The following is a 15,800-nucleotide window of genomic DNA, read 5'->3' as shown; positions in this document are numbered from 1 at the left end:
GGACAGGAAAGTCTGGAATTTGGAGTACTTACTAAAGAGTTGTGAAGTGGGAAGGATGCCAGGTGGGAGGACCCACAGCACTCAAGAGCCATGAAAAGAGAGAGGAGTGACCAGATGTACACTACCTTTCTGGAATTGCCTAGCACTGCCTAAACCGTTTGTTTTATACTAAAGCAATACACACTTACACTAAGCAACTAATGTAACTTATGCAACATAGAAATGTTCAGTGGATGGATGGATGGATGGATGGATGGATGGATGGGTGGGTGGATGGGTGACAGGGTGTATATGTACATATGTTCATACATATACTATCGTGAACTCACTGGTTCTCTCTCCCCTGAAAAGCAAAGCAAACTGATTAACATTAGCCGCTAAACAAAACAAAATTAGAAAAGCTGGCGATGAAATAACAATGCACAGAATTCTAAAACCAAATAAAAATCTCTGCTTATGTCAGAATAATGGGGAGTTGTTTAGTGTTGTAAACTTCCTGAACACTCCATATCCTGAACAGTTAACTCTTCAGTTAACTTTTTTGCTAGTCCAGCATACCCACAGAGCTTAGGAATTGTCATCCGTGTGACCTCAACATTTGTTGGAATTGGCCCCTAAAGAAATAATTCAAACAGTGGTCTTACCTCAACTGTTTTCTAGCTGGTAAGATCACGAAAAGGCAATGTTTAAGGTATTTCAAGGCCACTTTTAAACAACATACTTTACTGAATTCTTCTTCAAGGAAGTGATGTGAGTTATTTTGCACGGCCCTGCCCCACCAAACAAACCCATTATCAGAGAACGTTTTTCTCTATGGACGCTCTTCACAGAGTCAGCAGACAAAGGCCGAGCCTAAGTGGGCACCCAGCACAGCTGCCCTTTCACCAAAGAAGTAACAGGTGATGACCTTTATTCACACAGGGGTTGACATCTTTGAATCCACAGCTCACAGGAACACAGCGCCTCAGTGCCCACAACCGAGTCACCAGTCCCAAGCCTCAGGAGCCCAAGGAACTTGTATTCATAGCTTCTCAGCAGCCCTGATCCCTACACCATTGTCCACCCAGGCATTAGTGGTGAGGATAACTAATTAGGGGCATTCGGATTTAACAAGCAGAAAAACAAAGCGTGACAGCTCGCCTGTGTTGTTCCATGGCAAGTGCCTGTGTCTGCTGCAGCCGGCACTGCCTTCAGAAACCACTGAACATAATCTGGGGCGAGACAGGAACGAGGCCTCCATTAAAACATCACTAAATCTCTGTTAACTATTTTAGCCACGGCTCTTCCAACCAATTAATGAGCTAGGAAAGAGGACTATAAGTTATTTGGGGAACAAATTATGCCTTTTAAGCAAGTGGGTTTTCAAAAAATGAATGCACAGGCTAAGATCTTGCTGGGGAGGAGGAAGGGATTGAGTGTTATTCTTTGAAGTTTTGATAGACAGGCAGCAGAGCAAATGGAAAAGTGCTGTTTCTCAAGAGAGCAGGTGTATCTTGAGTGGGTGCCGAACAGTTCATGCCTCATGCTCGGTCTCCCAGTGTGTTTCACATCGTACAGGGAGGGGAACGGGAAGAGTGACAACTGCTGCTAGGTGCCAGGACTGGAGCTGGGTCTTCTGACTTCTCACTTTCAGTCTTGATGTCTTTACTACCTGCTGAGCATAACTACTAGTTTTCTGGTGTTTTGGTGATGGGGCCAGTTAGCTGAGTGGGTTAAAGCAGGTGATTAGCAAGGTGCTGGTGCAGATTGTTCTTTATGCAAGCTGACTTTTCTGTTCTGCAGACCCAGGCACTACAGCCAAATCTAACCTGATCCACAGATGATTGAAGGATCGGGGGAGCTCGGCACAGGATGTGGCAGCAAATGTGTGGCGCTAAGGACAAAGTCACTGCCTTTTGTGGAAGCCAGATCAGAAAGATGACTGTGTGTTGTGAGTGGTGGATAGAGAGCCCTGTTGCCCAGGTGAGAAGGAGCTCAGTTGAGATAAGGATTCCAGGAGCCAACTCGAGCCCCTCAGGTAGAGACAACAATACCGGTTGAGGCTGCAGCTGTGGAGTTGGATGGTGTTTAGTCAGTGCTGAAATCACTTTCCTGGGAGTCCCTTGGCATGCAGTCATCTGAGTGCTGTTGTTGTTGTTGGGTTTTTGTTGTTTCCTATTTTAAAAGAGTAATCATAATACTGACGAAGTGAGGGCCTGTTTTCAAAGAACATTTACTTAAAGATATAGAGTAAGGTTAGCATCGGTCTTGCCAGTGGTAGAAACCTATGCCACCAACAGCCATCATGAAAGGGCCCCAGGAGTCTTTCTGGTTCTTCATTTCTATTCAGTTTGATTCAACAAGTGTGTATTGATTGAATGCTTTCTGTGTGCCAATCATTGAGCTAGCCACAGAGGAGGCAAAGGTGATTAAGCCACAATTCCTTCCCTCACTGAGCTCACAGTCTGATGAGAGAGGCAGATAGGCATTGTTGAAGTCAGCGGAGTTGAACCTAGGGTACTTGGGGAATACATCTGACCAAGTGTGTGGCAGATTGTATTTTGCAAAAATAGCTGCAACAGTACCTTCCATCCCACATGTCTTTCTTACACTGTGACTTTGATGCTCCTCCTATTCAGTAGTGAGATCTGTGTTCCTTCTCCCCGAATTTGGGCAGGTCTGTGACTATGGAAGTGATGCCATGTGATTTCCAAAGCCAAGTCATAAAAGGTGATATATCTCCAACCTGGTGCTGTCTGGAGATGCTCATTCATGGCAACCCAGTGGCCATGTTGTAAGGAAGTCCAGATTAGCCCTCATAGAACAACCACATGAACAGGTCTCATATGGTAGTTGCTCTAGCTGGCAGCGATCATCAGCCACCAGAGAGATGAGTGAAGACAGCCCCACATGATTCCAGCTGCTAGCCTTCAAGTCTTCTCACCTAGGCTAGAGATGAGGCTGCAGATATTATGGAGCAGAAACAAACCATCTCCACAGTGTCCTTCCTGGAGTCCTGACCGACCGACAAAATGTGTGAGCCCATAATAAAATGGTTGTTTTGCACCACTAGGTTTTTGTTCGTTGGTTTTTTTTCACCACTAAGTTTTGGGGTAATTTGTTTTGCAGTAATAGTAACCAGAACACCCAGTAACTTGGCCATCAGGGAAGGCTTCCTAGAGGCTATGACTGTAAGTTAAAAGTTTGGCCCATAATCATGAGCCAGAGAGAGAGGACTAGGAAGAGAACTTTGAGGCCATGGTAACCTTAAACCACTCTAATGATCTGATCTACAGTGTTTCTTCCATGGGGGCAAGCTAAAGAAAATTTTCACTACCAACTGTGACATTTCTTAACACTGTCTGCATGCTTCAGGATTATTCTGATAAATTGTCTCAACAAAACATTCGTAGAATGAGTAAAACGGTATCGCTTCACTTCCCTCAGAAATGAAAGATTCTGGGATGTGCCTTGAGGTGCAAGAATGAGGAATTGAGTTTTAAATCTTTCCATCCCACCTGTGCACCTGAAATGTGAGCCCAACTCTGTCACCAAGCCCCTCGCTGGGTGTTTTCTCCCTATTCATTTATTCACTCAGCAAATATTTATTAAGCATGTACTATGTATCAGGAGCCATGTTACCCCTGAAATTGAAAGGTCACATTTTCTCAGAAACGGACTAGATTCTTACTGATTATGGTCAAACTCTTGCACTCTGTCTATGTGCCAGGAACTTGTAGTCAAAGCTGCTCATGATTCTGTTCCACTTGGTGATGTCCAGTAGAATTTCATCCCTTGATGCCTTGGACTAGCCATCCCACCACACCCACAGTTGGTCTTCAAGGGACTAGAAGGATAACCAGAAGGCACTATCTATTCAGATGTTTGAGGGCTGAGGAGGTTTCCAGCACTTCACCCAATTCGGAAATGTAACCAGGATGCATGGCAACCTCAGAAGACAGCATTGCCACATGTGTCTTAGCAGACATCATTGTCTCCATGTGATAGTGGCCTGCGATTCCCTCCATATTTGGAACTTGCAGCTTTTCAACAATATTACACCCATCTTTGTGAGGAAACATTAGAAGGCTGATGGAGGCAGCTTTTCATATTGTTGTTTGGCTTTTATTTGAACTTCTGGCTAAAGCCTAGTGAACCATCAACACATTTGCTCCTGGAATTTTATTTTATTTTATTTTATTTATTTATTTTTTTGAGACAGGGTCTTACTCTGCTGGCCAGGCTGGAGTGCAGGGGCATGATCATGGCTGGCTGCAGCTTTGACCTCCTGAGCCCGAGCAATCCTCCCATCTCAGCCTCCCAGGTAGCTGAAACCATAGGCACGCGCCACCACGCTACGGCTGATTTTTAAAATGTTTTATAGAGGTGGGAGTCTCCCTATGTTGCTCAGGCTGGCCTTGAATTCCTGGACTCAAGCAATCCTCCCACCTCAGCCCCCTGTGTAGCTGGGACTACAGGCTTGCACCACCATGCCCAGCTAATTTTTGTGGGGTTTTTTGGTAGAGATGTGTTTTCGCCATGTCGCCCGGGCTGATCTCGAACTCCTGGGCTCAAGTGATTTGCCCGCCTCAGCCTTCCAAAGTGCTGGGATTACAGGCGTGAGCCAGCACGCCTGGTCCATTTCACGTTTTAAAGGAGGGAATTCTGGCTCTAGAATAGAGCTATGTTGACTGGTATTCCTGCAGAGACCAGGCAAATGGCATCTGTCCCTGAAGCAGGCCCAAGGGGAGACAGGTTGTGCAGATGAACCAGAGAGAGCTTCCATATCTGAAAGGGGCAGCTGTTACTCAGTAGCCCCAGAGTTGTCTGCTCTTCCCATTTTCCAAGAGAAGCCGGAAATCTGTATTTTTATGTGAAATTTCTCAATATTTAAACACTCTGCAGGCCAAACAAAACACAGCCACCAGTTTTGACCTCTGCTTTATAATAGAGAATGCCTGCTTTTGTTCCGTCAAACTAATGAATGCTGAATTACGAGAAGGAATTTGGAGGTTAGTGTTAGATTGTGCTCCTCAAAAGGCGGCAGACCCCATCCCAAACCCTTGAGATACTAATTGGCAGACTTGCACAGGCTGACAGCTGGACTCTGAAAGTGGACACACACAAGGAAACAGCCAAGCTATTCCAGGTCACTTTGCAAGGTCAGGGCAGCAATGCAAACATTAGGAAGGCTGAAGACAAAGGTCAGGTGGCAGCAAGGAAGCCCTACATTCCCTTAAGCTGTTGGTTGATAAATCATATTCTAAAGGTATCACCAGACTCCCTCACCCTGACATTGCTTTGTGAGGTAGAAAATTAAATAGAAATCAAAATTAAGATGGCTGTCAGGAGCTTTTAGGAGGCCAGCACGCCAGTGTGAGGTGAACCTGGGATGGAGTTTCTGCCTGGAGCAAAGGTCTCCTAAGGGATGATGATATCCAACACTGGGCATTGCAGAGGTGCTGGCCGCTGCAGCGGTCACACACTGCAGCTTTGGAGGCCGCCTGCCTATGTTCAAATGCCGACTCACCCCAGAAATATTAGGTGACCTTGGGCAAGTCACTTCTCTTTGTGCCTTAAACACTTCATCTCTGAAGTGAGAATAATAGTACCTGCCCCCGAAGGTTGTTGTGAGGCCTTAGAGTTAGTATGCATAAAGCACTTAGAACTTTGCCTGACACTTAAGGGCTTAGGAGATAGGCGCTTTACTAGGGGTAGAGTATTGCTATTAGTGTTGCTGTGAGGTGTGGACCTTGTATAAATGGCTCCTGGGAGTTTTCTTCAGCGTCATCAAGACACTGCATCTGTGGACACTAAACCACAACCATTGCCACAAAAGCAATGTTTGCTACGTCTCAGTTTTCCCCCTCATGTTCCGTAGGGGAATCTAGGCCATAGAAACCTGCTATAGCTGCAGCTATACAGTCACCATATGGAGCAGCACCTTGGTAGGGAATGCAGAATAGCTTCATTTCCTTTTGCCTCCAGGATGATCCTAGACCAGACCTCCCCAGTGGCTCCATAGGGGAATTGCACCTGGAGAGCCCCCACCCTCTTGAGCCAAGGAACTCTCCCTAGGCCTGCGCTTGAGTGAGTGGTACTACCTACCCTCTGAATCTTGCCACTTGTTTCTTGCAAGAATGCATGACCTTTTGGTGGGCTATGCACAGACGTCTTTTCAATTTTAACAAAAAGCAGTCTTTCTGTAAATTTTGTAGAATCCTGGAGTACACATTTTTGTGCTTAAAGAAAACCATGGAGTCCACACTCTTTCTGCAGCTGCGGAGAGAAGCTTACCGGACTGAAATGTTGGCAGAAACAAAGAGACGCCATGTTCCTTCCCACCTGCAATTATAGTTTTACTAGCTTGTAAAGCACACATAGAATTTGCAGTACATTCTTCCCTTGCAGTAGGGGAGAGGCCCTGCTGTGAATGTAATTGGCTTTCTAGCTTCCTTTAACATTGAGGTGGAAGGGAACTGGACCGAAGGGCCTTTACTCTTAGAATTAACTGATGTTGAATTGTGTTTAAATTCCATGCATCTCCCTGAATGCATTTGTTCCATTAAGTCTTAGTCAGAAGTGGAGGCACAGCTTACCTCTGAAAATATTCCAATCCCTATCATTTCTCATCACTTTGTAAAAGCTGAGTTTCTTTCTTTTTAAAAAATGGATTTTTAACTTAACCCTGGTAGGGATTATTTTCCATCCTGTTAACCTCTGTTAAAGATGTATGACATCTTTAGATGACAATTTCATACAGTACAGCCCATTTAGGTCACTTTTTATTCTGGCTATGGCCTTGCAACTATATCAGTTCCCAGGAAGAGGACCACAGGCATGTATTTGGATGGAAACTGTATTACTTTACTTCTCGAATCCCAGTTTCTTCATTCATGAAGTAAGAGGATTGGATTAAACAATCTTTACAGCCCCTTCCAGCTCTAGGGCCCTCATTCTGTGATTCTATAGAGCTCGAGAAGTGATGAAATTGTGGAAGTCTTTCTGCGTGTATCTGCTTTCTGGGGGCTCCCAGCCAGTTTGCACGAAGTATCCAGGCTTCTGGGTGCAGCAAGGAACCTGGAATGAGAGCCAGGTCGCTGAGTGTAGGCTCAACACCTTCAGTTCTAACTGACAAATGGTTGGATTTCCATTTGCCAAAGGTCAACTATTTCAATTTTTTGTCAGGAAATAGCAGCTTTAAGCATTTTGACAAATATGATCTGAAGGACAGCTTATTAAAACAAGTTAAATATACTGATTTTATATTTTCCTTAAAGACAAATTGTTGTCTTAATACCTTACAATTCAGTGGCAGTTAAAATAATGCCCAGTAAACAAAAGTTGGCCAGTAAGAACATGCAGAAGGTAATATGCCACCTAGCGGGTTTCCTCCTAAAACGGGTAGCACCAGTCAGGTTATCTGGTGAACTGTGAGTTGGCATTTGTGTTTTGGCCAACAACAGAGAGCCCATTGCAGCTGAGGTTCGCAAGAGGTGGAACTATTTAAGAACTTGGGCTATAAGGGACATTAAGGGAATGGGGCACCATAAGGGAAGCTTTAGAGCTGAACAACAAAGGAAATCAGGGGAAGGAGACTGTGAAAGGATTCTTGGCTAGAGCAGAGGTCAAGGGCACAGAGAGAAAGTAGGCTAGGCAATCACAGGTAATAAAACTACTGATTTGAGTTTCACCTTTTTCTCTTTTCTCGCCTACTGCCTGCTGGGGACAGGGACTGATCATCTGGCAGACAGGCAGATATGCTGAAAGGGCCAGGATCCTCAGCCTGTTTGCTCCATCCCTGACTTGGTATGGTGCAGTCTCACTGAAGACAAGGGGCCTGCCTGGTTCACTCTCATTTTACAGCACTTAGCCAAGAGGAGAGAGGGAGGGATGGCCAGAAAACCCACGACCCAGGATGACAGCAACAGTTTATCCTTTAGCAAGTCACAAAATACCTCTGCTGCTTAAAATCTTTCTTTGTAAAATGAGAAGGTTGTACTAAATAATTAGATTAATAATAGCTCCCTTTTAGTATATGCTCAAAAAATGTTACTCACTTTTATTATTGAGTGCTTACTTTAGGCCAGACCCTGTCCTAAATCTACGTGGATTATCTCATTTAATCCACACAATAGCCCTATATAATTACCTATAATAATAGGTACTATTATTATCCACATTTCACCAATGAGATTTACTGGCACAAAGTCGTCCAGCTAAAGTGGAGGAGCTGGGATTCAAACCCAAGCTGTCCTGTTCTAGTACACATCCTGTTTTGTTATGTTTTTTCAATTTTGTGTGAAATGTTTCAAACGTATTAAAAGAAAGAAGAATGAATACTGCCAGCTGCACGATTGCTTCTGTAGTGGAAGGACTCCCTTCTTTAGAGAAATGGGCACACACTCTGAACCACTAAATTGGACTGTTTTCTCCCAGCACTCACATTCTCTATTTCTAGAGGGAAATTGCTATCAAATCCACCTGGCAGCAAAACAAACCCCACCCCCCCACCCCAACCACCACCATTTCTGAAACTCTACCATGTCTTTCCACTGGTTGGAAGGCAGGAATAATAGGGCAAAGGTGGGGAAAGAAAAGGGCAAATGCACCCATCATTAGCCCTGGAGTGCCAGCACCATGCATGGCAAAAAAACCCAGTGCTTGGAAAGACTCTGTAGATATTGGGACTATATTGGTCAGGCCCAGCTTCCTGCCCAGTTTCCCCCAGATAGGCTGTAACCCCTAAAATTATTTACAGGTCAGTTTCAACTGGTGCCACGGTGGTCAAAATATTTTATTCTGTCTACATCAATGACCTGTAGTCATCAAAAACAGCAAGATGCTAGAACAAAGGAACTGGATAATCCACAGAATATATTGCAGTCCAAAAGGGAATGCAGCCTAATTAGATATGGATTTATGATGCTGCGAATTTGCTTTTTGCTTTTTTGATTATTTATTTTTAAGACCAGGACTCTCTCTGTCACCCAGGCTGGAATGTAGTGCATGATCCCAGCTCACTGCAGCCTCGACTTCCCAGGCTCAAGCAGTGCCCCCACCTCAGTCTCTCATGTAGCTGAAACTACAGGTGTGCGCCACCACACCCAGCTAATTTTTTTTATTTTTAGTAGAGACAAGATCTCGCTGTGTTTCGCAGGCTGGTCTCGAACTCCTGAGCTCAAGTGATCCTCCCACCTCGGCCTCCCAAAGTGCTGGGATTACAGGTGTGAGCCACTGCACCTGGCCTTGCTTTTTGTTTTTGTTTTGTTTTTCAAAATTTTCAGGTTAGCACACTCTGTATCTGTAGCTATGACTGACCTGTGTCAGTGTGTGGTTTTGTATTTATAGCTGGCCTGATTCCAAAAAGGACTTTTGAGAGAGAGCTTCTCTCTTTCTCTCTCTGTCATGCATATATATGTGTGTGTATTTATAACTGTGACTAATTTTAATTCCTATCCCCTTCCATTGGTTTGAATTATTGACATATACACTTGTCAAAGATGAGTCTTTGCTACCCAGGATCCCGCATGTCTGGAGTTCTGCCAGCATCCATCCCCTAGTTTATGGTTAAAAAACCCAACTTCTAAAATTGCCATCAGCCTAAAGGTTCCCTTCAGCCACGCAAAAGATAGCAAAAATCTCTGGTGCAGCTGACATTTTAGGTGTGTGTATAATTTAACAAATTGTTGACCACTCAGCTTTTAGTCAGTGGTCACAAAAGGAATTAGCAGCCCTCCCCTGCTCCCCCAAAACCCAAAGAAGGAAGGGTGTTCCTTGGCTTTGGCCCAGAGGCCTGCTGGCACGCAGTGTCAAACAGCAGCACAATGGTACATTTTGGCCACAAAAGGCTTTGGGGTGGCAGAAAGGGCCAAAATAGTTGTGGCATAAGTTGGCTGGGATATTAAGTAAATCTGAGTTTAATTTAACATAGAGATAACAACCCTTTTTTTGTTTTCCAACTGGCTGCTGCTTTCTCTGTCTCCACGAGACCAAAGATTGGAGCCAGGAGTTAGTTCATGAGGGTATTCAAGTCCTTTCAAAGTGAGACATGCAGTGGTCTTTACACAGGCTTTCACGTTTGTCTGGGCAAGATGGAGTAAGGATAAAAAGGCACATGGGTAGCTGGGGGAAGCTGAAAATGGATCTTGAGGCTTGAATTCCTTCTATGAGTTTGCTTAAGCCACATCGCCTGAGCTTAGAATAGCGAGGCAGGCAGTCTGTCTCCTTGGGATAAGGAAGGATTTGGAACTCGGCGACTGTGAGGTCTTGGCCCCTACTGTGTTTTCTGGTTTGTTTTGTTAACAGGAGCAAGTTATTCTAGTTTCTTGCTTCTGGGTTTTTCTTCAGCACACTTTAAGCAATGAGTCTCCACCCCACCGATGGCAATGGGGTGGATGGAATGGGATAATGAAAGGGGTGGCAAGGGAAGTTGATTCAGCTGCTTAGGATGAGGGAGGCAATCTTCAGACCTTGGATTTAGCTTCTGAATCTGTCAAGGGTGGAGAGGGAAGGGTTCCACGGGATTGAAACCATCTCAGCGTAGGAGAGAAGTTGAAGTCTTTCTGAGAAACTGATATGGCCAGCCGTGCTAGTTAGGAAAACCAGCTTATTGTCTCAACTGCAATTTTATTACCCATGAAATGGTTAACAGTGGAGGAGAAGCTATAGTATTTTAAAATGCAATCTATGAAATGTAACCAATCAAAAATGATTATGATGCATTGGTATGGATGTGTATGGTAAATGGTATGCTGTGTACATTTACCACAATAAGAAAAAGAATATCATCCCCTTTACAAAAATGATTATGAGCACCACAGGAAAGTACTGGCACTGCATGACTTACGGAGTCTATTTTACAGCCTTTCCAGGATCTGTTCAGTGCTAGGTTCAATGTACTGTGATGCAGTGAGTTTGAAGAAAAGTATAAGACAAGACACACATTCTAGGTGGGAGTGTGCTGACAGTCCTCTGAACTGAGAGGAGAGGAATACAGTTAGGAGGAAATCACCAGCCCCTCATACCCAGGCTCTAGAAGGGCTCACCTTGAAGGGTGTCCTCAGTTTCGAGGCCAGGGAGCCCAAGAGGGTACCATTTTATGTTTCTTGCCAGGACTGTGTTATGCCTTCCCCAAATAAAATGTCACCTGAGTTACTTAGTTCTCAGGCGTGCTTGCAAGAGCCTTTAAAAATAATCCATAAGTGAAAGATTCAGCCTTGAAAGCAAGTCTTGATCTTATCCATCCTGGACCCCAATCCTAGGAGCAGTGCCTGGGCAAGAAAAAGTGCCTCATAAATATGGGGTGAATGAATGAATCAGTTATAGGAAGAGGTGGTGAGGGTAAGAATGAACTAAAAGAGGGCTATCTGTTCATTCAAACTATGTTATTGCATAAGTGAGCATTTGTGAACTGAAAACCTCTTTGGTTTTTTTCTTTAGGACTGCTCGGTCCCGAGTTCAAGTAAACAATTGACTTTCAAGTAAATCTTTAAATAACCCTGGTCTATTGGTTAACTTCAGCATGGCCTCTGAAAAGCAGTTTAGCATAATAGTTGTGGGCAGAGAGTCTGGAGCCAGACAGCTTGAGTTTGTATCTTGCCGGCACCCCTTACCTGCTGTGTGACCTTAAGAAATTTATTTAAACTTATGCCTCAGTTTCCTTTTCTGCAAAATGAGGACAATTAAACTCCCTGCCTCACAAGGTTGTGAGGTTAAGTGAGTTACAAATATGTACAATGCTTAGAAGAGTTTGGCATATAGTGAATGCCCCATAAGGGCTGCAATTCAAAATCCCTTAACAAGAGTCACTTGATTTACAACTGTAATGAGGCTTTATCACACCCCCATGACCACAGATTCTTTGTCTCCGTTTTTTATTCTGACCAGCAGTTAAAACTATCCCTGGATAGCAAGAACACCTTGAGTGATGTTAGAAACTATCTGAAATGTTACAAAGGGTGTTTCCTACATGAACAATTTGACATTTATTTCACATCCACCACCACTACTAATCTTTTTTAGTTTAAGTGGCCTCAATTTTTCCATCTCTGACATGGATAACAATTTATTTCACATTACTGATAAGAAAACTAATAAAATATTTATTAAAATTTTATTGAAGTTTGTTAGCCAATGATAAAGTGTAATAAAAGTGCTTTTTCAAATGGCCCAGCAAGAATTACTGATGCTGGCATTTTTAAAAAATACAGTGAAAATAGTAGTTGATTTGCTTTGGTAATCATATCCTCCAAAAGCAATACTATAAAGCTAAGTGACAATGGCCTAATAGAAGAAGCAAAAATAACAATATGTAGCCATCATGATATAGTCTGAAATTCAAACTCAGAGTTTGGTAGATGATGTTGCTAGCAACTGAGCCCTTAAATGATGGCCTTTTCTATTGTCAGGTCTTACAGTATATTCTTGCTTTTTTGTTTTTTTATATTTTGAGAGCAAATCTCTCTCTGTCACCCAGGCTGGAGGGCAGTGGTACGATCTTGGCTCACTGCAACCTCCACCATCCGGGTTCAAACAATTCTCGTGCCTCAGCCTCCCAAGTAGCTAGGACTACAGGTGCACACCACCACATCCAGCTAATTTCTGTATTTTTTGTAGAGATGGGGTTTCACCATGTTGGCCAGGCTGGTCTCGAACTCCTGACCTCAAGTGATCCACCCACCTCGGCCTTCCAAAGTGCTGGGATTACAGGCGTGAGCTACCATGCCCAGCTCTATTCTTTAGTAGTAAGTTATTAATATATATTATTCACAGTCATGTATTTAAGGAAACCATCTCCTTTCCATAATTTGAAGATTTCTGGTAACTCTATTTTGTTTTATTAACACACATTCTCATTTGATGTTAACTACCTGTTTTCTAGGATGCTCTATAATTTATACTCCTGATGTCACCTCGTGACAAGAATTATGAGCACTAAAGCCAATTTGCAATTTTTAAAAAATGAACGAATAGTCAGGGGACGGTGGCTCACACCTGTAATCCCAGCACTTTGGGAGGCCAAGGTGGGCAGATTGCCTGAGCTTGGGAGTTGTAAACCAGCCTGGGCAACATGGTGAAACCCCGTCTCTACTAAAAATACAAAAAATTAGCCAGGTGTGGTGGTAGGCCACTGTAGTCCCAGCTACTTGGGAGGCTGAGGCAGAAGAATCACTGGAACCCGGGAGACAGAGGTTGCGGTGAGCCGAGATCACGCCACTGCACTCAAGCCTGGGCGACAGAGCAAGACTCTGTCTCAAAAAAAATAAGAGGGAAAATGTGTGAATGTAGAAGGGCTGGGGGTGGCAGGAGGAAGGGAGGAAGGCAACTTGGCCCAGGAATGGCATTGGAAATGGGGAGAAAGGAGAGAGCTGACTGCCCCCAAGACATGTTATTTTTGCTGTGGCTTCTTGCTCCTTTCCACCCCCACCTCTTCCAGTCTGAGCTTTGAGCTTTGAGTACGCTTGAATTTTCACCACAGAACTTGGCTAGGCCTCCTAAGGGACTTTCTCTTTCCCATCTTTCCATAAATTATAGGTTTGCACATGAGAGCAGAACAGATGATTCCCATTATCTTTTGGGTTTGGTTAGGGCCGTGTGTGTGTGTGTGTGTGTGTGTGTGTGTGTGTGTGTGTGTGTGTGTGTGTGTGTTGAAAAAAACCTCCTGTCTGCTCTTAAATGTGTATTCTAGTTGAGGGAGGTGGAGCTTTGTTAACATAGTGGCCTATCTACCAAAGAAGTGGTCCTCTCCTCCTCACTAAGGTGGTTTTAACCTGATTTCCTTGACCAGGGTTGACTGCAATCATTTTCCTTGGCCTTTCAATAGGAAGTCACGGCCCCACCATAGCAGGGCCTTGTCTGGGTTGTTCACCTGCATCCCCAGCATGTGCAACAGTGCCAAGCATACTGCAAGCTCCTCCTGAATGTATGGGGAGATTTTTCTCCCTATTTTGGTGACAAAGTGACATTTCTAGGATACTTTTTACTTTCATAAATGACCCATTCAGATCACCATAAAGTAATTGGACAGATCCAAAAAAGTTGATTTACCCCAGAACATAGAGGCCATTTATAGGTAGAGTGTGGAACTCACTAAAAACTGGAGCCACTGCTAATACTAGTTAAGTTTAGAAAGCTCCACTCCTGGGTACTCATTTTGATTTCGTACCCAGACCACTGCAAACACAATAACAGACAGGGAAAAAGAGTTTATTGCATTGCCCCTGAGTTTATTCTGCTCTTTTTGGTATCCTAAAGTACTAAAGCCTCTAAGAGAAATAGGTCCTAGGGAACAGGTATAATGTGGCCTACCAAGTAAGGGGAGTAGACTGTAATTCATGTCAGAGTCTGGAACATTTTATTGCTTATAGACATAATAGAAGTAGAGTGAAGGGGCTGGCATGGTGGCTTACGCCTGTAATCCCAGCACTTTGGGAGGCCAAGGTGGGCAGATCACGAGGTCAGGAGTTCGAGACCAACCTGACCAACATGGTGAAACCCCGTCTCTACTAAAAATACAAAAATTACCTGGTTTGCTGGCGGGCGCCTGTAATCCCAGCTACTCGGGAGGCTGAGGCGGGAGAATCACTTGAACCCAGGAGGCAGAGGTTGCAGTGAGCTGAGATCATGCCACTGCACTCCAGCCTGGGTGACAAAGCGAGATTCTGTCTCAAAGAAAAAAAGAACTAGAGTAAAGGAATTATCCAAGTGTGTGTGTGTGTGTGTGTATGAAGAAAAGCAGGATAAGGCAGACAACATTCATCAAGAAAGAATAGTTTGTGTTTGATGCACAATTCAATAGCAAAGCTGAGGTCCTGCCTGAAAGAGCAGAGCAAGCAAGGATGGTAACTTCACCCACTCAGAGGAGAAGCAGCCTAGCAATGAAAAGGTCTGTGGAGAAAAATGGAGGATTGTGACATCAAAAAGGAACAGCAGGAAAAGGAACACCTTGAGATGCTGGAGGAAGGAAGAGCCAGAACTGGGTGGAGAGGAAAGGGAGGTGGTAAAGATGTTACCGAGAAGCCTGTTGCAGAGATGGAAGAAACTGTCCTACATTGAATGGACAGGGACTGAGAAAGACAGATATTTTTATAATGCAGATCTTTCTGAATGAGACCACCATCAACATAGGCCCAGTATAGGGTCTAGAGATTGCCATAAATTTCCAATATAACCTTATCTTGTAGTTCAATTAGCCAAATACGTACTTGTCCACTATCTCCTGCCCTAACCTTGACCAACTTCTACTAAATTAATGCCCTCTCTTTCTACTTGACTGCCCTGGCAGTGCTGTTGTTCTCTGTGTACTAAATATAGTTCCAGGGACAAAAGGGATGAGACACATGAAAGGCAACAAGCTTAGATATGTTAATATATGTCTTTCTTGTTCAGGACCAATTAATCCATCTTAGGAGTCCCCTAGAACTACTGCTTTTTGATGTTAGCATATTTATTTGATTGTTTACTGATGAGTAAGTCCTCCCTTACTGTATTTCATAACATGAATTAAATTATAACATGTGTTGCCACTCTGACAATTAAATCCTATGTTAATTCTGTTGTTTACTCCAAATAGATGAGACATTGATTTCATAATTTAACAGCTAATATATTTGGGCAGCCTTGTTTACCTAAATAGTGACTTACAGTTAAGATCCTAAAATCCTTTCTCTGTGGTGTGATATTTTTGTGTCAAATGCATTGTGTACTATGCCCTAAAGGCAATAATATATCATTCAGACTTGCTGTTGGTCAAGTAAATGAGGCATGGAAGGAAACATGAGCAAAATGAACAGTAAATTGCCTTAGATGCATTTGTAGTA

At 43.7% G+C, this 15,800-nt stretch overlaps 1 protein-coding gene across 7 annotated transcripts in view; it reads left to right on the top strand.

Annotated features, from left to right (window-relative positions):
* The window catches only part of PLEKHM3 (pleckstrin homology domain containing M3), a 218,883-nt gene that overhangs the window by 137,606 nt on the left and 65,477 nt on the right, over window positions 1-15,800 (top strand). Inside the window, exon 7 of one of the 7 annotated variants that reach the window (XM_063790702.1) lies at window positions 1,783-3,049. The exons of the other annotated variants lie outside the window; for them this stretch is intronic. Within the exon in view, the coding sequence (XP_063646772.1) occupies window positions 1,783-1,812 (30 nt within the window). The 3' untranslated portion in view covers window positions 1,813-3,049. Of the gene's footprint in view, window positions 1-1,782; window positions 3,050-15,800 lie in introns of those variants that run through there. 7 annotated transcript variants of the gene reach the window in all.

This window comes from Pan troglodytes, chromosome 13, assembly GCF_028858775.2.
Source record: "Pan troglodytes isolate AG18354 chromosome 13, NHGRI_mPanTro3-v2.0_pri, whole genome shotgun sequence".
In the NCBI taxonomy this organism is placed as follows: Eukaryota; Metazoa; Chordata; class Mammalia; order Primates; family Hominidae; genus Pan; species Pan troglodytes.
This window is presented reverse-complemented; position numbering and strand designations above follow the sequence as displayed.